At 36.1% G+C, this 22510-nt stretch overlaps 1 protein-coding gene across 5 annotated transcripts in view; it reads left to right on the forward strand.

Annotated features, from left to right (window-relative positions):
* Positions 1-21262, forward strand: part of atp13a3 (ATPase 13A3) — a 50509-nt gene extending 29247 nt beyond the window's left edge. For 4 of the 5 annotated variants that reach the window (XM_067387936.1, XM_067387937.1, XM_067387940.1 and 1 more), the window contains 22 exons: positions 116-273; positions 481-669; positions 1211-1272; positions 1424-1574; positions 1700-1816; positions 2481-2507; positions 2595-2748; positions 2859-2979; positions 3126-3250; positions 7019-7191; positions 7578-7700; positions 7797-7876; positions 8229-8271; positions 8389-8498; positions 9925-10021; positions 10177-10249; positions 11394-11559; positions 11769-11950; positions 12351-12439; positions 12870-12950; positions 14851-14943; positions 17848-21262. In XM_067387936.1, coding sequence (XP_067244037.1) covers positions 116-273; positions 481-669; positions 1211-1272; positions 1424-1574; positions 1700-1816; positions 2481-2507; positions 2595-2748; positions 2859-2979; positions 3126-3250; positions 7019-7191; positions 7578-7700; positions 7797-7876; positions 8229-8271; positions 8389-8498; positions 9925-10021; positions 10177-10249; positions 11394-11559; positions 11769-11950; positions 12351-12439; positions 12870-12950; positions 14851-14943; positions 17848-18048 — 2615 coding nt within the window. In that variant the 3' untranslated portion in view covers positions 18049-21262. The remainder of the gene's footprint in view (positions 1-115; positions 274-480; positions 670-1210; positions 1273-1423; positions 1575-1699; positions 1817-2480; positions 2508-2594; positions 2749-2858; positions 2980-3125; positions 3251-7018; positions 7192-7577; positions 7701-7796; positions 7877-8228; positions 8272-8388; positions 8499-9924; positions 10022-10176; positions 10250-11393; positions 11560-11768; positions 11951-12350; positions 12440-12869; positions 12951-14850; positions 14944-17847) is intronic. The other variant, XM_067387939.1, reaches the window with a different exon arrangement.
* Positions 21263-22510: the final 1248 nt, after the last annotated feature.

Below are 22510 nucleotides of genomic sequence, written 5' to 3' on the forward strand. Positions count from 1 at the left end.
AGAACTACTGCAATGCATTATCTGATGCTGCCTTCAAGTTGGTACCTTAGTGGACAGCCTAATTGTGCTGTTTATCTGATGCCTTAAAATGCTGTTTGTTGTTTTTCTTTTCTAGGTTTCAGCACAGCTAAAGGGCAGCTCATCCGGTCTATCCTGTACCCCAAACCCACAGACTTTAAGCTGTACCGGGACGCCTACCTGTTCCTGCTGTGCCTGGTGGCTGTCGCCAGCATCGTCTTTCTCTATTCTTTAGTCATGAAAATCATAAATCAGGTTTTTATCCATCTTTACTGTCTTAAAAGGAGCAGCAGCATTTTTGTTGTGATGTCGGTCCCTCTTAGATGTAGGATATATAACAGAATTTGTGTAGCTTTGAGCAGAATTTTAAATGCTAGGTACATGCTGACCTGTTCAATGAATTAATCTAGTAACTATAGTGTGGAAACCGTGCACTTCACCGTTATAATGTGTATTTTGCAGGAACCAGTAAAGGAAATCATAGTCAAGTCTCTGGACATTATTACCATCACGGTGCCCCCTGCGCTGCCGGCAGCCATGACAGCGGGCATCGTCTATGCTCAGCGGCGTCTCAAGAAAGTGGGGATATTCTCCATCAGCCCACAAAGAATTAACATCTGTGGGCAGCTGAACCTGGTGTGCTTTGACAAGGTAAATATGGAAAACTGGAGTCCTTTTGTCTCAATGAAACCTGAATTAGACGTAAATTAAATAAAAGTCAGGGTGTCTTTTAAAAACAACTCTGCTTTAGCAAACATTTGATCATTTAATCTGGTTATTTTTCATAAAACTAGGGTTAATTCAGGAAAATTGGGGTGACATTTTAACACCTCAGTGTATAATAATAAACTATGTATTACATAAAAATGAATATAATACTCAGAAGTAGTTATTTTTATAAATATTTATCTAATAATTATTTAATATTTATATTAGATTTATTATATTATATAAATTAGTTGCATTTTATTTGTTAACATTTACTATTAAAAATTAATTAATATTATTTAATAAACCCTTTCACTCATTTATATTAACTACTACTACTACTACTACTACTACTACTAATAATAATAATAATAATAATAATAAATACAATTTATTAAACTGTTTTATTAACATTTGCAATGTTAATAATAGTAATTTTCTAAAAAAATATATTTTTTAAATATTTCATTGTGTATAACTTCAGACAGGCACCCTCACAGAAGATGGTCTGGATATGTGGGGAATTCAACGAGCAGAAGATGGCAGGTATTGTCTTTCTTTCTTTCTTTCTTTCTTTCTTTCTTTCTTTCTTTCTTTCTTTCTTTCTTTCTTTCTTTCTTTAAAATATCTAGATAAACCTGAACATAGCATGGACAAAACTTTTATTGTCTTTCTGACTAAAGAATCTCTTCCTTAGATTCCACCATTCAGAAGAAAAAGCAGATGATAAGAGCTTAGTAACAACCAAGTTTGTCTCCTGCATGGCCACCTGTCACTCCCTCACTAAGATTGAGGGTCAGCTCTCTGGAGATCCACTGGACCTCAAGATGTTCGAGGCCACAGGCTGGGTCAGTGTCTGCTGAGACAGGAGAACAGTTTGTAATGTCCTCGTTCAAGTTTTGGAACAAGTTGTACTTGTTTTTAAATTTTTTTATTTTTTTTTGGTGTCACTCTGTCTATCTATGGTCTTCAGATCTTAGTGGAAGCAACAGAAGAGGAGACGGCTCAACACGACCGCATTGAACTCACTTATGTAAAACCACCAAATCAGCTTCTTCCGCCACCAGTGATATCACCTGAACAGGACATGGTGAGCATTTTAAAATGTAATTTATTTCTTATGATGGCAAAGCTGAATTTTTGGCAGTCATAACTCAAGTCTTCAGTGTCACATGATCCTTCAGAAATTGTTATTATTAATATTTTTAATGTTGAAAATGGTTGTCCTGCTTAATATTTTTGTTGAAACCTTGATAGATGTATGTACAGCACTTTGGAGCTAGAGTAGCCTGGAAAGTGCTCTATAAATAAATAAATACAAGATATATTTGGGACCTATTATGCCCCTTTTTACAAGATGTAAAATAAGTCTCTGGTGTCCCCAGAGTGTGTATGTGAAGCTTTAGCTCAAAGTACCCCACTGATCATTTATTATAGCATCTTAAATTTTCCCTTATTTGGGTGTGAGCAAATGTGCCGTTTTTGAGTGTGTCCCTTTAAATGCAAATGAGCTGTTGCTCATGGTTACCTTTCCATAAGAGGGTGGAGTTTCAAGAACTCATGCTCCGGCATACCGGCGGCAACAACAAAACAGGACAATCTTGCGCACCAAAAATGCCAGAAAGGGCGTTCATGTGCAATTTTTAACTATGAATCTCTTGTTTACGATACTTTTAACTGCACGTGAGGGCAGCCTCGCTTCTGGATATGAAGTTTGTATTACATTGTTCTAATCTCTTGTGGTTTCCTTTCAGGAACTGTCAGAACTCGATGAGCTCTCGGTATGTACAATGGCTATTTTATGAATTTATGAATTTCATTATGGACGTATATGGGTGTTTACATGCTTTCCTGCGTTTCTCGTGCAGGCGTCCTATATGATCGGTATTGTGCGGCAGTTCTCCTTCTCCTCCACCCTACAAAGAATGAGCGTGGTCGTTCGTCAGATTGGAGAGAGACGCATGGACGCCTATCTGAAAGGAGCACCAGAGGTTGTGGCAAGCCTGTGTAAGAAAGAGTCAGGTCAGTGGAACATTCGTCCATCATTATCATCTTTTTTGAATTTCAAATCAACATTGGATTCAAGTTGCTGTTTTTTTTTTTTTTTTTTTTTTTTTTACAACACACCACAGTACCAGAGGATTTTGCAGAGGTTTTGGAGGACTACACCAAACAGGGCTTCCGGGTCATCGCGTTGGCACACAGACGGCTAGAATCCAAACTTACATTTCACAAAGTGCAGAACATTAACAGGTAAAATTTGTTTAAACTTCATTAAACTCTTTACTGGCAATCAAAACCAAGTTGTTGTTGTTTTTTTTTTTTTTTTTTTTAATAAAATTATTATCATGTTGTGCCACTATATGTTTGTCACATTGTATTGGTTTTCTCTTCAACAGGGATCAAATTGAGAAAAATATGGATTTTCTGGGTTTGATTATCATGCAGAACAAGCTGAAAACAGAAACGCCAGGGGTGCTGGAAGATCTACGACGTGCCAACATACGCACAGTTATGGTCACAGGTAAACATGACTTTGCACTCTACATGTTCTGCTGGTTATTTTTCCTGGCTTGCATCTGTGTCAGGACAGTTCACGCAAGTTCACGTTCACGTCTTTAGTTGTAAAGATGTATGCCAAAAGACAGTGGCGAATGTTTCCCTTCATAACAATATTGGAAATCTTTCCATTTTAAAACAAGTAGGGGAACCAATGGATATCACACAAGTGTTATGCCGGTGAAAAAGTCTCAACCTCGATCAGTATTCAAAGTGAAAGTAAAAATTGACGGAGCTGTCTGATGCTGCATTAACGGACCATATTCTCTCAGAGACGAATTTCAACATAAAATGCTGATAATGGTAATGTCTTAATTTATTCCATTATTTCTCTTGTGGCAGTACATATAGGCTTGTGAAACAAATGAGAATAACAGTATTTAGTGTTAAAGGGATAGTTCACCCAAAAATGAAAATTTGATGTTTATCTGCTTACCCCCAGGGCATCCAAGATGTAGATGACTTTTTTTCTTCAGTCGAACGCAAATTATGATTTTTAACTGCAACCGCTGCCGTCTGTCAGTCAAATAATAGCAGTGATTGGGAACTTGAACAATAAGAGTCGAAAAAACTTCCATAGACAAATCAAAATTAAAACCTGCGGCTCGTGACGGCACACTGATGTCCTAAGACACGAAACGATCGGTTTGTGCGAGAAACCGAACAGTATTTATATAATTTTTTACCTCTAATACACCACTATGTCCAACTGCGTTCAGCTTCCTGTTAGTGAGGTCTGATCGGGCTCTGACAATGGAAGTGATGTCTCGCGCTCATTGAAATAGGCGAGACATCACTTCCGTCAACAGAGCGCGTTTTTTGACCTCACTAACAGGAAGCTGAACGAAGTTGGACATAGTGGTGTATTAGAGGTAAAAATTATATAAATAATGTTCGGTTTCTCGCACAAACCGATCGTTTCGTCTCTTAGGACATTAATGTGTCGTCACGAGCCGCAGGTTTTAATTTTGATTTGTCTAAGCAAGTTTTATTTACTGTTATAGTTGAAGTTCCCATCTACTGCTATTATTTGACTGACAGAGGGCAGCGGTTGCAGTTAAAAATCATAATTTGCGTTCGACTGAAGAAAAAGTCACCTACATCTTGGATGCACTGGGGGTAAGCAGATAAACATCAAATTTTCATTTTTGGGTGAACTATCCCTTTAAACAGGTTGTTTTTTTTAAAATCAGTGCTTGAAGTAAAGCTGCGCTAATATTCATTGATGACTGCAGTGTTAGGAAATATTATAGCCTACTCTCTTAATAATTTTAATTAGCTTTAGGCCTATAATTCAGTGTATAATAGACCTTAAAAAAATGTTTAAAACATTTTCAAAGATAGCTAATAGCCTAATCTTTTATTATCCTCACAGCACGTAGTATAATATTAATTTAATAATAAAAGAAGCCGAACCTAATAGTAATAATAATAGACTAGAAGAATGTAACAGGCCTACATTAATTGGAAATACCAAATCCTCTTAATATTGCCAAGATATGATGCTTTTGACAATATCTCTGGCTAGTCGATACATGATCATCGTCTGTTGACACAACCCGGGTTACCGCAAGTTTGATTGTTGTGACGTCACACACGCAGAGCACGTGTGCAAAATTTTTGGTCGGAATGTATATAAAATACTTATAAACTGATATTTGAATCAGATTACAATGTTTAGAGTACATGTAAACAGCTCTGCAATCGGATTCAATTAATTCGGATTGAAGAAAATTGGTGCATGTAAACGTAGCCAGTGTCACATGATCCTTCAGAAATCATTCTAATATGCTGATTTGCTGCTCAAGAAACATTTCTTATTATTATCAATGATGAAAACAGTTAATATTTTTATGGAAGCACACATATATATTTTTTTCAGCATTCTTTAAAGGGTTAGTTCACCCAAAAATGAAAATTTTGTCATTAATGACTAACCCTCATGTCGTTCCAAACCCGTAAGACCTCCGTTCATCTTCGGAACACAGTTTAAGATATTTTAGATTTAGTCCGAGAGCTTTCTGTCCCTCCATTGAAAATGTTTGTAGACTGTCCATGTCCAGAAAGGTAATAATAACATCATCAAAGTAGTCCATGTGACATCAGAGGGTCAGTTAGAATTTTTTGAAGCATCAAAAATACATTTTGGTCCAAAAATAACAAAAACTACGACTTTATTCAGCATTGTATTCTCTTCCGGAATCCTTTCCATTGAATTGATTCCATTGAATTGAATAATTGAATCCTTTCATCATCCTTTTACATCACCGTGGTTGTTTTTGGTGATTAGGACATCCGCGGCATGCACACTTACGCACCATTTTAAAAAATATAGCAATACCAAAATACAAACAATGTAGAATAGCTTGAATACAGCATGTCTCCCTCAGACTGTAAACGAAGCTCGGGCGCACCGGATAACACATCAGCAGCGTCACTGCGGAGTCGTGAACCACACTCCGGAGCAGAAGGGGGCGGTAATGCACCAATAAGCCGGATGCCAACCACCATAAAACAGGAAAGAAGAAGAAAAAGAAGCGGAGTCATGAATGCAGATTGACAACAGACCCGGAAGAGAATACAATGCTGAATAAAGTTGTAGTTTTTGTTATATTTGGACCAAAATGTATTTTCGATGCTTCAAAAGGTGGCGGATGTCCTAATCCCCAAAAACAACCACGCCGACGTAAAAGTGCATTACCAACGCCGACAGATGAAAGGATTCAATGGAATCGATTCAATTGAATCGATTCAATGGAATCCTCTAGCGGTTAATAAACAGTTAATAAACAGAACTGCACGCGTCTTGTGGAAGAACATTGTAGCCGGAGCTACTTTTCTCCGTGTATGTCTATGGCGAGTCACGCAGTTACTGTGATAGTCAGAATATAAACACTTATTATAAGTTTACCATAATAATTCAGGGTAAGACAAAAACACGGTCTGGACAATGGATTCATATTGTATATTCTCATTATTTAATTTTTGTAAATTTTGAACACAAAAAAAAGTTGAGGACAGCAGCTTTTAAAGAATTCAAAAGAACAGAATTTATTTGAAATGTAAGTCTTTTGTATCATTAGAAATGCACTTTTGATCAATTTTATGCATTCTTTCTTAATAAAAATACTTTATTAAAAAAAAAAAATAAAATAAAAAATCTTACTGACCCCAAACTTTTGAACAGTAATGTACATCTGCTGCTCATGAAGCTAGGTATAATAAAGTTTTGTTACAGTTGTGCTTAGGGCCTTTCTGACAGAATATTTCAGTTTTTGTCCAACAAACCTGGTTCATTTACTTACTGCTTACCTTATTTGTGTTAGTTTACTTAATTAGCATATCAAGAGTGGAATATGCCCATGTTGTTTGAAGATGGTAGGGCGTTTAGTGACCAGCCACAGGCAGACAGACAGGAGTCTGGGAGCTTTGAAGCTTAATTCATTAGGTATTTCTGGAATCTAATAAGGTTCTCAGCTCTCCAGATTACCAGCCAAGTGCTCCAAAGTTCAAACGAGGCTGAATGCAGCATTGTGAACGTAAGCAGATTGAGTTTGTACATGACCCACTCTTACAATCATGAGGAACACTGGGTCATTGCCAGATACCAGCCATCATCTGTTCACTAACAAAAAAAGCACCATTATACCAGTATATTGGATGTGTACCAAAGTCTGAAAGAGTGGGATTTAAAAATGGCTCTACCATTTTTATCTTTTCCTCTCTCCTGTAGGTGACAACATGCTGACGGCCATCTCTGTGGCACGAGACTGCGGCATGATTCAGCCGCAGGACCGAGTCATTATTGCCGACGCTCTGCCCCCTAAAGATGGCCTGGCTGCCAAGATTAACTGGCACTATGCCGACAAACCCAGCAAACACTTGAACAAGCCCACCAAACTAGAGGTCAGTGCGCCATCTACTGGTCTGGACCTGTCACTGCTGTTACAGGAATGTTACATGTGAAGCTTTATCAACAGCATTATTTATAAATAATAAATCATTTCAACTTGTTCTTTAGCAACATCACTTTTCACACCAATAAGCACATCTTCAGTGAAGAGAAGAGATGTTGCTGCAAGAGGGAGGGGAAGTTATTTTGATTGAATATCACAAGGGCACATGAGTATAAAAAAAATGAATCCCTTGCACGGATTAATTATTATATAAATATTCCGTAAAAAAGAGAATTGTGTGTTCTGTTTTAATGGTGACTTGAAGACCTCAAATGTTATCGATAAAGCAAAAACCTTTAGCTTCAGTATCTCTGTATTTGTGTTCTCTGATTGCAGGAGATGGAGATTATTATGGAAGATGGGCATTCTGAGACGATACCTCAGGAACAGTATCACTTTGCCATGAGTGGAAAATCTTTTGCTGTAATTATTGAGCATTTCCAGGATCTGCTACAGAAGGTTGGCTGAAAGCAGATGTCTTTTTTTATACCATATTTATACTCCCGTTTGTCATATTATATAATATCTATTGTGTTTTTACTGTTGTTGGTGTAGCTGGTGCTTCATGGAACAGTATTTGCAAGGATGGCACCTGACCAGAAGACTCAGCTTGTTGAAACATTGGAAAGTGTAGAGTGAGTATTAAACACACAAACACACACACACACACACTCCATGATGGCTCCTAACTATTCATATCTAATTAGATGTAATTTGCACAAACCCCCATCCCTAAGTTGAGTGTAACTCGTCCTGCACCTTCTCGTGTCACCGACCTGAATGCAGGGTTCCGACGGTCATGATTTTTATAATGGTGATTTTTAACAAGAAATAAGAAATCATCATATTAGAATGATTTCTGAAGGATCATGTGACACTGAAGACTGATGCTGAAAATTCAGCTTTGCCATCACAAGAATAAATGTTTATATAGAAAAACTTGTGCAATTTAAAATCTTGCTAACCTTTTTCTATTCTGTGCTGCAGCTATTTTGTAGGAATGTGTGGAGATGGAGCGAACGACTGTGGGGTGAGAAACTTTAAAAATCTGTCAAACCTGTTCAGTGGTTATGTGTCTTTTACACCTGTCATGTGTTCAGAAAGTGTCATGTGTCATGCTGATGACATCTGTCTGTTTGTTGCTCAGGCACTGAAGAGGGCTCATGCTGGAATCTCCCTGTCAGAGCTGGAGGCTTCAGTGGCGTCTCCATTCACCTCCACAACTCCCAGCATCACCTGCGTGCCCAATCTGATCAGGTGTCCTAACTGCACCACAGCACGGCTCTGTTTTAAAGCTGTCCTATAAAGAAACAGAGTTAATTGTTCTATAAGATAAATGAATGCAATAAATGATGCTCTGCACAAACTTAACTCTGCATGTGCTCTGAGTTTGGGTCACTTCTAAAAATGTAATAAGAACTTGAAGCACTTATAAAGCAGCTGTTGTCAACAAAAGAGAAGCTTTAAGGACTTCCAGAAACTAAGACAGCCATAAATATTTGTATTGTAAAATAAAATGATTATTATATTATTTTTTCAGAATTATTTATGGTAATATTTCTTATTTTGTTAATTATTTTTATTCAGTTATAAAAAACTATTAAAATAATAATGTTTATTATTATCATTGTTATTATGACTTTTTTTTTTTTTTTTTGCTAAATTGTGCTGACCTATAAACAAGCACAGCAAACCTGAAGGTTTTTTTTTTTTATATATTTTAATCACAATCGCAATTTGCAGTATTTTTTTCCCACTTTTTTTTTTTTTTTCTGCCTACACAGTAAATTAATAAGTAGGATAGAAGCTTTTTAATTCTAAGAGCCAGAAAAAGAGTAGATATAAAATGACTCTTGAGTTTATCTTTTAATAATGTGAGTGTTTGTCTTGAAGGTGCAGTAAGCGATTTCTGAGAAACACTGTTGATATTTGAAATTAACACCCAAACAAACACACCCATATCCAAATTAAACACACCCCTCCCTCTATTGCTCCGCCCCCAAAATAATGAACACACTATGCAACACTGGAAACGACTAACAGCTGGCGCATCAGATGGCTCTTGCAAATATGGATGAATCAGCTGTGATTCAACAAAAACAGCATAAATGGGTTCTGTGAAACAGCAAAAACCCAATTCTACTCACATATCGAGCAGAAACAAAGCAACCTCAGAGGCTCTCTAACTGGAAATCTTTCCAATATTAATGCGTGTCCTAGCTCTTGCCTGATCGCAACCCTTCTTTTTCCCTGCTGCTGATTGGCTAAAAGAGCGTTTTAGTAGTCAGTGGATTGATTCGATCCACTTTTACTTTTTCTCCTGTTTACACAGCCAGGACTATGCACAGAACAGACAATCTAGCAAATGTTCACAAAATTGTTTATTTGGTTGTTTCAACAACCAATTTTCAACAGGTTTCTCAGAAATCGCTTACTGAACCTTTACTTAACCACAGTGAGAGACAGGACATTTTGTTGATGGCTTGGTTTCTTGGTTTCTTTGGAAACTGGTTATGACGTTGTGTTAGACTTGATGCTGATGTGCTTCAAAATGAAATGGTTTTAAAATGAATCAGTTGGAGTTGATGAGGGTGCCTATTTTGGCCTTCAACATTGTAGACAGTTTTTCCCAATGACAAATGTTCTTTGTACAAAATGTCTCACACATGTTGTTTCTCCACAGGGAGGGACGAGCGGCTCTCATCACCTCCTTCTGTGTGTTTAAGTTCATGGCTCTGTACAGTATTATTCAGTGCCTCAGTGTTGCCCTTCTCTACTCCGTAAGTTCCCCACAATTTCAACCACAACAGTTCACTGAATTGTAGTTATTATACATATTTTACTTGGTTTTCTGTGCTTGAAGACAGATTGTGTTTGTGTGTTTTTCTCGCTGAGATTGCTTATACAACCCTGATCCATTAATAATGCATTTCAGATTGGCAGTAACCTGGGTGACTTCCAGTTTCTCTTCATCGACATAGCCATCATTCTTCTAATTGTCTTCACCAGTGAGTAATGATCATCTGTAATGTCTTTCTTGTTCAGCTCAAATTTAGCTCAGCAGTGCCTGTTTTATTAGTCTGTTCGATCTTTTCAGTTTTTATGAATTATGCAATAAGGCAGATTAGTGGATTCTGATAATTGGGTTTGAACCTTTCAACCTCCACAATGCATTTCTCATTGAATTTAATTAAACAAATGTGAAATGGTAGAGGCACACAGAATATTAAGTAGGAAATAATATAGGACTGTTCTGTATAGTATCCATTGTGATTACATTGCATCATAAGATCAGAGAAATAAATTATAGCGCAAACAGCCAATCTGATTTCATGTTGTCGATAAGAATTTAGATTTAACTTTAAGAGTTTGAGCTCATGGAAATTGAGGTGCATTATTAATAAACTGTAAGCAGTGGTGGATGAAGTGCACAAGTCTTAAAGTACTTAAAGGGTTAGTTCACCCAAAAATTAAGCACTCATCCTCATGTGGTTCCAAACCTTCCTTCATCTTCGGAACACATGATATTTTTGATGAAATCCAAGAGCTTTCTGACCTCTCGTAAACCAATTTTGAGGCTCAGAAAGCTACTAAAGACATATTTAAAACAGTGTCATGTGACTACAGTGGTTCAACCTTAATGTTATGAAGCGATGAGAATACTTTTTTTATTACTGAAACTTATACATTTATGCTCCAAAGTCACGTGATTTCAGCAGTTTGACACGCGATCCGAATCACTGATTCGAAACAGAAGACTCAAAGCAGTGTTTTGAAATCGCCCATCACTAGATATTGTTGAAAAGTCATTATTTTGGGTTTTTTTTGCGCACAAAATGTATTCTAGTTGCTTTATAATATTAAGGTGGAACCACTGTTGTCACATTAACTGTTTTCTAGTAGCTTTCTGGCCATCTGAAAGCGTAAATTAACTTGCTGGCAATAACAACCTCACTGAGCCAGCGAGGTTTTTGATCAAAAATATCTTAATTTGTGTTCCGAAGATGAACATGGGTCTTACGGGTGTGGAACGATATGAGTGTGAGTAATTAATGACATTATTTTCATTTTTGGGTGAACTAACCCTTTAAGCTGTTTGGTTAATTTCTCTCATAGTAAAACTACTTTGTTACCCCCCCCTCTCATTCCTAGTGAGTTTGAACTCCGCATGGAAGGAGCTCGTTGCCCAAAGACCTCCCTCCGGTCTTGTCTCAGGTCCTCTCCTCTTCTCAGTTTTGACCCAGATTCTCATTTGCCTGGGTTTCCAGATCATGGCCTTTATCTTGATCCAAAAATTCGACTGGTACTCCAAGCCAGAGTGAGTATGGTACACTGCCTCCAATGCAGACTCCTGCAGATCATTAGTGGTACTGCAAGACATTCAGACAGTCTTCATATTGTTTTCAGAGAGAACAATGGATGTTTGTTTGTTTGTTTTGTTTTTTTGTTTTCTTTCTAATCTTAGTTGCATTAAAAATCTAATAAACTAGTTAATTGTTTTTCATTTGCTTGTTCTGTAATTTATAGTTTCTACAACTGCTCTGCTCCCCATCACATGGAAAACTCTACTAACTCTACAGAGACTGAAGAAGAAAATATCACGAATGATGTGAACACCACACTCTTCTTCGTCTCCTCTTTTCAGTACCTCATTGTTGCCATTGTTTTCTCCAAAGGAAAACCTTTCCGCCAGCCCAGCTACAAGAACTGTAAGGATTTCAACTTTATGCATTCACAATGCAGTGTAACAGACAACTCACAAGGCAGAAATGTTTTGAAATCCCTTATTTATAATTTATAATCACACTTTTTTTATATTATTTTTCTCCCAGTTTTAAGTTTTATTAATATTTTAAGTAATATTTAATATTTTTATATAATGTTTTAAGTTTAAGAGTACATTTTTGAAAATTTCAATTGACTCTTAAATGTCTAAAAAATAAAATAATAAAAAAAATAAACATATGATATCATGTAAACATGATAAACATGTGATATCATTGTAATATTTGCTTATTGAATTTGAATTGATTTGACAGAGGAAAGGCAAATCTAGTTCTCAGTTACTGTGCATTGACTGATTCTGGGTGTCCGTTTTGTTTCTTTCAGGGCCATTTGTTCTTTCTGCTTTAATTCTCACCGTTTTCCTGTTTTTCATCATGTTTGTCCCAGTCTCTGGAATCTATGAATTTTTGGAGGTATAGTTGTTTCTTAATTGATTCCTTATGTCCTATTGTTTGAATAATTATCACATTATTTTTTTTATTAATAATTATTTTAATGTGTTTTAAATGTGATTTTTATTAAAGCTGAATTTTCAGCATCATTACTCTTTAGTGTCAGATGATCCTTTAGAAATCATTCTAATATGTTGATTTGCTGCTCAGGAAACATTTCTTATTATAATCAATGTTAAAGACACTGCTACATATTTTTGTGAAATCCACTCATTTAGTTGAAATAGAAATCTTTTTTAACATTATAAATGTCTTAACTGTTATTGGATCAATTGAATGCAACTTTGTTGAATAAAATTACTGTTCACTTCTTTCAAAAAACAAAACAAAAATCTTACTGATTGTACTACATGTTTTAAAAAGTTCTTTACATTGTCTCTGTTCTACTCAGCTTGTGTGTGTTCCTTTGAGCTGGCGTGTGGCTATGGTGCTTATCGTGCTGGGCAACACTTTAGTGTGTGTGTTCGTCGAGGTAAGTGGGAACATCAGACTCTTACATCTGCCACATTATTTGTTGTGGATATTCACTTATGAAAAGAGATTGCATCTCAATCTGGTCATTTTTCTTAAAATCAATTTTGGGGGAATTAATCATTATGTAATTCTATTGCTAGTTCATATATACAGTATTTGGGGAAGTACAGTACTATATTATGGATGATAAATTTTCTTATAGGATGTGACTGTCAGAAGTAGTGGACCCTTCAGCCAGGGTCAATAACACACTGCTCTTGCTGTAACCCAATTAAAACCCTCAATTGTACTTGATGGCATATACACTCCTACAGAAAAACAGAACAACACAAAAATAGGGTTGGGAATCAAGAGCTTGTTCTTTAAACACAAGTTTATCAGTGAAGTTAGTGAATACTTGAGCGAAATGAGCTTCAAACTCATCTGCCTAAAATGGTTTGATCACTAAAGTATTTGAAGCGATTACTGAATTAAAGGGATAGTTCACCCAAAAATGTTCTCATCACTTTCTCACCCTCATGTTGTTCCAACATGTTTCTTTCTTAAGTTGAACACAAGAAGATATTTTAAAGAATGTTGGTAACCAGACAGTTGATGGTAGCCACTGACTTCCATAGTATTTTTTTTTTCCTACTATGGAAGTCAATGGCTACCATCAACTGTTTAATAACCAACATTCTTTAAAATAGCATCTTTGTGTTAAGCAGGTTTGAAGAACCTGAGGGTGAGTAAGTGATGGCAACATTTCCATTTTTGGGTGAACTATCCCTTTAACATCTGAAAAACTGATTCCGGTTTTAGTAAGCAACTGTTATTTATTTTATTGTAATTATTTTAAAGTTTTTAAGTATGTACTTACATAATGTTGTGTATACTGTGTATTTTTTATGTAAATATAAATACACAAACATGTGTATATATATTTAAGAAATATTCTTCTATAATATTTTTATGTTTTATATATTATACTATTTTTGTTAAATATGTACATGCATGTGTGTATTTATATATACGTAATTAATATACACAGTACACACATATATTATGTAAACAAACTTTTATTTTGGATGTGATTTAATCGCAATTGATCGTTTGACAGCACTATATATTATATTATATTATATTATATTATATTATATTATATTATATTATATTATATTATATTATATTATATTATATTATATTATATTATATTATATTATATTATAAACTACTGTATAAAAGTATTAGGATCAGTAGTTAATCCTGAAACGCACTAAAAGAATCTTTAAAGAATGGAAGGAGCAGAGATTTCTTGCGATTCCCATCCCTATACAAAAGTAAATTCCATCTGCTCTGCTGAGGCTGATTCACAGGATAAGGAAAGTTATATTTTGACCTACATATCCAGCTAAGCCACGAATTGTACAGCGTGTCTGATTCCATCAGCTGCTCCTTCTTCTGCCTCTGAATCCCAAAGAAAAGGTCAAATTACTCTTGTCCTCCTTGGGCAAACTCCTCACGCTAATTAAAAAATGCCAGCAATCATCGTAGTGGCATAGCGGCTGTTTGCTTCGCCTTCTCAGTCGTTCTCTCTCCCCTGTTAATCAGTAGAACACTAGACTCCAGCAGCCAATCAGTGGGACCCGATCCTGTGATCTCGCTGTATGTTCATTCATTGCCAATGAACTGATTATTTTTAGGGCAGAATAACATAATTCTCTTGCATCCCTCTATTTCTTTTGAACTAACAAACAATCCAAAAAAAAAATAAAAATCACTGCCCTTTCAAGAAGAAATGTATTTAGTTTTGCTCTTGACAAGGAAAAAGCAGAAACAATTGATGACCATAAATCTTTTGCTAGCCATGTGATCCGTAGCTCTCTTCATTCTTTCCGCCCTACTGCGATATTCTTTAGACCGTCGTGCTTGATGTCATCTTTTGGAAGCATGTGTTCAGCAGAGACAAGCAGGGAAGCTATGGCGTCTCCCCTGCAGGCCCGACACCACAGGTTGGGAAAAATCTGACACTTCTGTTCACCGTTGCCTTTTCACTTCCTGGTGTCCACTTTCACTCTTTTCCCCCGCTCTTTCCTCCTCTCTCCCTCTCTCTCACCCAACACCCTGTTTTAACATTTGGCCTTGCATGCGCCAACATGATTTTTCTGAACTCTCTCTAGTGCCCCCTTGGGGACTCTTGTTTTGTCATTCTCCGGGGGCTTACGATTACCCCACCCCCCTCCCCCCCATTTTCCTCTAATGCTCCTTCTGTAGTGGCAACTACTGCATACATGTGTAAGCTATGCGTCTGTTTAAACTGCGTGTTTGGAATGACACTGCAGGTATGTGCCAAACAGAGCAATGTTTAACGTCTAACATAGTGAATTGCAAAACTTGCACTAAAGTTCTGATACATTGTGTTTTGTGTGTTTATAAAGCATCTGGTTTGGTTAAAGGAATATTCTGGGTTGTTTGCAACTTAATGTCTGTGGAATGTATTTTGAAGTTGGGACAATTTTTATTCTTAAGTTTAGCAGTCCTTTTTGAAAAGCAACTAGTTTATTTGTTAAACTACGCTATTGTTCAAAAGTTTGGGGTCAGTGAATTTTTGTTTGTTTTTTTTGAAAGAAATTAAGTTCAGCCTTGTTACCACAGGAATAGATTACATTTTAAAATGTATTAAAATGGAAAATGGTTATTTTAAATTGTATTAATAATTCACAATATTACTATTTTTACTCAAATAAATGCAGTCTTGGTAAGCATACGTGACTTCTTTCAAAAACAGTTAAAAATCTTAGGATCCCAAATTTTTGAACGGTTGTCAAAGTTAGTTTTTGGCTGAGTATCTGAGGCACGAGCTGTGAAGGCACAGCACTGTGCTAAAAAGGGGGGTGGGGAGCAGCAGCTCATTTGCATTTAAAGACACATGCATGAAAACACCATGTTTTTTATTTCCACTCAAAAATGGGCATTTACAACATGGTAAACAAAATGATCTGTGGGGTATTTTGAGCTGAAACTTCAGACTCATTTTGGGGACACTTGAGACTTATATTACATCTTGTAAAAAGGGGTGTAATAACTCAGAATATTCCTTTAAATGAATGTTCAGGGTTCAAAACAAGTTTGTGGCCTGCTGTCGACGATCACAGACAAATAATTTATACGTACTTAAATTATCCTTTTAAAGTGGAACTATTTTTGTCGGTGGATGAGCTTCAAGTTACCAATTTACTCACGTACGGTGTCCTCATGCAGACACAGATAGTGTTATTTTAGAATTATATTATGTTTAGGGCCCTATTTTAACGATCTAAGCATATGATCTAAAGCGCACGGCGCAAGTGCGCTTTGGCCGTGTCCGAGTCCACTTTCACTAGTTTAACGAAGGGAAAAATGGTGGCCACACCCAGCACATGATCTAAAAGGGTTGTACCTATTCTGTTAATGAGTAATGGTTGTGTTTTGGGCGTAACATGCAATAAACCAATCAGAGTATCATTTCCCATTCACTTTAAAAGCCAGGTGCGCTCACGCCATGGTGGATTCGCTATTTACATGGCGGAATTTGCAAGCAGAAAAACTGAACGCTTCTCTAGTGAGGAAACGGATCTGCTCGTGTGCGAGGTTAAAGCACATGAGCAGACCATCTACGGGACAAGCCGGATTCCACCAAAACATTTTCATCCCTATGCATGTAACAAGCAGAGTATATGTTTTGTGCACCCGCATATAGGCGCATATTACTAACACGCTCTTTAAATAACAAAAAAATAGTTTTTTTTTTTTTTGTTGTTATTTAAAGAGCATGTTGTGCGGGTGCACAAAACACATATACTATAGTCTATTTCAGTTGCCTCAAAATAGCAACACACCAACAATGCGCCTCAACACACCTCGTTTTCAGACCAACACGCCCATGGGCGCACAAATGCATTTGACACAAGTGCAAAAAACACTTGCGTTGCGCCCGTGTTGCGTTGCGCCCGCGTCGCATTGCACCGAGTGTATGATAGGGCCTTTAGTGTTTTATTATTATACTTTATACTTATACTTTTTATTTATTAATTACTTATTTCAGTTTTAATAATTTTAGTAGTTTAAGTTTTATTATTTTTTTTTTATCCATTTTTTCATTTCGGTTACTGAAAACACATTTTAATAGTTTTAGTTAAGAATAATAACACTGATAATGAGAAAGTAACCAGGTTATTTTTTGTTGTCATTAAATTATAATAATAGACTTTAAATTGCAAATAACCTGGAATATTCCTTTAAAGGAATGTTCCGGGTTTAAAATGAGCTTTATTGACAGTATCTGTGTGGCCTGCCTTCGATTACCACCAAAAATAATTTCAAGCCCTCAGATTGTTAAAACAAGCAAAAATATTCTATCGTAATGGGGCTTTACGCACATTTTACAAACATTAGTTTAGTAAGTGGTTTTGTCTCACTAGTTCTTTTTAACTCCTATAATGAGTAAGTCTTTTTAAACTGAACATTTATCACAATGCATTGTCATTCCCCATATATTTTGTATTTGTATTTTGCATTGCAAGCACATTTTTTTATGCTTGTTTTAAAAACTTATGACAAGTCAAAGATATTTTCTGTGGTAACTGACAGCATGCCATGGATTTGAACCCGGAACATTCTTTTGAGCTAAAGCAAAAATAATTTGCATAAGAATAAAGAGTCAATATTACCCTTGCATGTGCTCAGAGGCATGACATACTCTACAGACAGACCAAAGGCTCTGACATTGTTTCTGCAGATGAATATTAATATCTCATTTCATTTTGTTGTAGTTTACAGTGATTCCATTACAAGTTTGAATTCTGTCTTTTAAAGAAAAGGATAAAAAAAACTCCCCTGTGTTCTTCTCCGATGTGTGTGTATATGTGTGTCTATAGGAAGGAATGGACCGGTTAGGATCTAATTGCCTCTCCTGTCTGTGCTACCGACGGAGAAAAGTGCCCAAGGCACGGTACATGCACCTGGCCCAAGAGCTGAGCGTAGATCCCGACTGGCCTCCCAAACCTAAGAGCACTACTGAAGCCAAACCCACCCCTCATCCGGACGATGACTGCTACCAGATCGAGGCTGTTTCCTAGCATTTCACACTCCGTCTTGCTCGTCCAAACCACCAGGGAGTTCTCTAAACACTGTCAAATTTAACAATCTTGTTAAAATGGATACGAAAAAGACACCAAAAACAAAACCCTGCAACGGAGAGAGCTTTTAATAAAACTTCGAAGATATTTTGTTGTCTCTCTTCTCCGATTTTTCTCTTGATTTCTGCTGCTCAAGATGATTTTTTTAATGGGCGGGGTTCACAGGCTGGGAACTGTGGAAGCCCCGCCTACACAGGTGTGCGGTTTGTCAACACGTCACCAATGTTCCCTCAAGACATTATGTTAGACCGCAAAGTCATTGAATTCATTACCAAATGTGGCTCTCCAGATCACCTTCTCCATGAACATCACCTTTTCTCCAACAGATATCAAGGAGGCTCTGCACTGGATTTCAAGCGTCATCCTGTTAATGTAGTCTGTAGTGCATCATCTCTACAGGGGCTGCATGCTAACGCTTTGGAAACCATCGCTGCATGCGGAACAAACCAAACCAAACTCTTGTGGCTCACAGAATCCAAAATCCAGCTTCGTTTTCAGCCAGCTCGTTTTTAAAAATATATCGACGTAGATATATAATTATACTTGATCTTTACTTTTCATATCTCTTCCCATGGAAGAATGGAGGTGGGATTCAGTTGTGGAAGGCCAAACATTGTGAAAGTTGTTTGTGGTTTGTTCACTTCTCCTGACGCAGTATTTGGCGATTGGTTTTGATATGATCCATCCTGAAACTTTTTACCGATTTTGTTGAAAAAAACGCATCTGAAACGGCATCAAGAGGAAAGGGCGTTCATTGAGAAATAGGGCACATTTGGAAAAGTACAAATGATAGAGCTTTAAACTGGAGTCCTTTTTTTTGAAGCGAGGACTGTTGTGTATCTGACATTTGTATGTTTAAATTTTGCAATCCAAATCAAAGCAAGTTGTCGATTTAAAATCTCTCAGAATTGGCCAGTTAACAGTATTACTTGTGCATGACTTTGGTGTTGCTGCTAATCTAGGAAACAAAGCAACATTTTTCCTCCTAAACGATAATTTAAAGGTTCGAAATCTGTTGATGATCTCTCCCCTTCTCCCAGATGTGATTTATTTACATAATTTATACAGTGTATTTCAGCTATCCTCAACTTGTAGGCTTGTCTCACTGCCTTTTTTTTTTATATTATTTGTATTTTGAAGAAAAAAAAAAATGTTTTCTATATAATTTTACATGTGGTGTTTTCTGAAAAGAACCACTAAACAATATCAGGTGATCACCTTTGTTTTTTCATTACACTGACAGTTTGTATTGTTGCTCATCTGAAATATCCAAGCCATTCATAGTGCATTTTGAAGAGTTTTGGTCAGTCATTCTGAGGCAAGTTTCATGCCTTTGTTTGCTTTTGACAACGTTCCATTTTATCAAAAAAGTCTCAAATGGGAAATGATTAATAGTAAAATTGTACTATTATAAAAGAAAATATCAATCGCATGTGTTCTAGACAGCACTTAATTTAATAATTAATTCATATGTGAGGTAACAGAATATTAAAGATCTACATGTTCAACATGAACCTTGAAATGAAATGTACTTTGAATATGATGGAACGAGATGTGCAAACATTGAAGTTCAAACGGTCTAATCACAGGTTTTCCTTCATGTTTGCATTTATTTATTGTTTGGTCTTTAAGTTCATGTTGATGTGTTTTGCTGTATATGGGGCATTTTTTAATTCTTCAGTTTAATCTGAAAAAGGGCTAAATTTGTCTGTCTTTTTATTGCTCCATTTCTGCAATACTTTGGTACTGTTTGATGTTTGAAATGGTATTGATCATCTGGCATATTTGCAATGTGTTCTTTTCAGCCGTATTTGTCCGATGTTGTATCTGTATCTATCATAAACGCCTGTTTGCTTGGCATTCCTTGAATGAGGCAACAACAAATCACCTTGCTGTTATTGACCTGGGTGACACTAACAATTATACAATGTATTATTTTTATAAACCTTTTCAAAGCATCTACTCGCACCATCTACTGAGCCCGGATGGTTAAACAAACACGGCGATCTTTTTTTTTTTTTTTTTTTTTTTTTAAATGTATGTTCTTAAATGTGAATGCAATGCTGAATGCTTTTGGGATTGGGAAATGTTAAATTATTCTCTTCTTTTTTTTCTTTTTTTTAATTATTTGTATTAATGCTGACGTAATTATTTTTTTTGTTTTATTTAAATTGTTTAGTTTGTCTTGATCTGATTCTGAACTGTGTGGTGTGGCAATCAGTTTCTCTTCCTCTAGGAGGCAGTAGGTTGCTGCTCTATTCAGAGAATATCATTAAATCCTCTCACAATAAGAAACCTGCACCTTATGCACATTTTTGTTGGTTTTGTTCACTTTTACACTTGCAGATGAACACTGAAATATCCGTCATGTCGCTCTTTAAAGGGATAGTTCACCCAAAAATGAAAATACTGTAATTTACCCTCAAGTTGATCAAAACATGTATGAATTTCTTTGTTCTGTTGAACACAAAAGAAGATATTTTAAAGAATGTTGGTCCCCATTGACTTCCATGGTATGCAAAAAAATTATATATACACTATGGAAGTCAATGAGGACCAGCAATGATGACAGAATTTTTACTTTTGGGTATACTATCCCTTTAAATTCCATAGCAATCATATATGTGCTGAAAAATGAGTTTTCCAAACTAGGGCCATGTTCATGTCATCTGTATGTCATATCTGCAGTTATGGATACAAACACACACACAGGAAAAAGAGTGTTTGATTACTGGAGGTCATTAAATACACAATTACTCCTTTTGCTTAATTTTGTACCGTATGTCATATTCATTTTTGTGTAAGAACGAAGGTGTTATCAAACATGAGCAAAAGTTCAGCCACTGGTTATTTTAAAGTTGGAGTGGTTAATTTCCTCAGGGAAATGTGTGTATTTGTAATGATTAATGCTGAATAAATAAATATGGAAAATCAAGTGGGTCAGTATTCTTGGTGATGTTCAGTAGATGATATATAAGTCCCACCACGGTTTATTTTTTGTAGAGATGTCAATTTGTGATTGCAGCTTTGATTATAATATGTAACTTTTTATTTATTTTTTTATTTTATTTGCCTTAATAAACATTGTAAGTTTTCCTTTGCTTTTTTCTCCCCCCTTACTGATCTGCAATAAATAGCAAAAACAGAATATTCTTATTGTTCATTGCTATCGGCATGTTTCTGTAACATGGGGTATGGGAAGCTCTTTAGATGTTTAGCTGACTTTATTGCTTGTTTTATTGTTCATTACTTATTTTTACCATGTCCTACCCAGGGTGCAACAAGCAATGTTTACCGTTCGCAAAGACCTGCCCCCTTTAGTTATAGTTGTATGACAAGCCATGACTCTCATTGCAAAAATTCATTGCAGAGTAAAGGGCACTGTCAACACATCAACAGACAACACACAGCAGGTTACTTTTGATATGAAACAGCCTAAATTTTATTTGTATTTTTAATTTTTTTGTAATTTTTAAAGAAATTTAAACAACAACCGTTTTGTGGCTCTTTAATGTGTCGTGACAGATCGCTGTAGCGCATTAGTTCAAGCGGCTCGTGAACCGTTCATCTCTTCCTTTTGGTTAATTTATAGCATCAAATAAACATGAATGAACATCAGAAGGAATGTTGTTTCAACCACGGAAAGATGTCAGTGCATACCATTTTTCAAGATCAAGTCCATCGATGTTAATCTACTTTCTGACAGCTTTGTCGGACATAACAGCGGATTCGGCGTTATGTTTGGTTAGATCGCCTGTCAATCAATCTCCTAATGGAATCCAAACTAAATTGGTTCTTGTATCAACTTTATGCAAATAAGCAGTATCTTCTGACTTGGGGTTCACTTTTTAATTGATCATTTATTGTCATTCATTTTCAATACAGGGGCAATCACACTGGTGTGACTCTCCATATTGAAAATAAATAAATTATCATAAACAATTACCTTTTTTCCATTACCTTTTTTGTTTTGTGCTGTCAAAAAGTCTTATGCTCACCAATGCTGCATTTATACAGAGGTGTAAAGTATTTGAGTAAATGTAATTAGTTACTATTCTTAAGTATCTTATTGGCTTTTTGTAGTTGTACTGAATATCGAAGATATTGGCAACTTTTACTCTCTTGACTACATTTTTGAGCAAGTAAATACTTTTTAATCCAATACATTTGTGATGTGTAATGCAATTACATTTTGCATGGCACCTAATGTTTTCTGCAGCAGTTTGTTTCTGATATAAAGAAGCGATATCGCCATCTAAGGGCATTGAAGGTACTATATATTGTGTGTTTTGCCTTAACTCACCCAAACTTGTCACAGGGCTACTTAACGTGAATGTGAGTGCATTAGCAGCTAGTTTCTGATCGCAGGTGTTTAAATTTGAGGTCATGACTGCAGCCAATT

Source organism: Chanodichthys erythropterus, chromosome 6 (genome assembly GCF_024489055.1).
Source record: "Chanodichthys erythropterus isolate Z2021 chromosome 6, ASM2448905v1, whole genome shotgun sequence".
NCBI lineage: Eukaryota > Metazoa > Chordata > Actinopteri > Cypriniformes > Xenocyprididae > Chanodichthys > Chanodichthys erythropterus.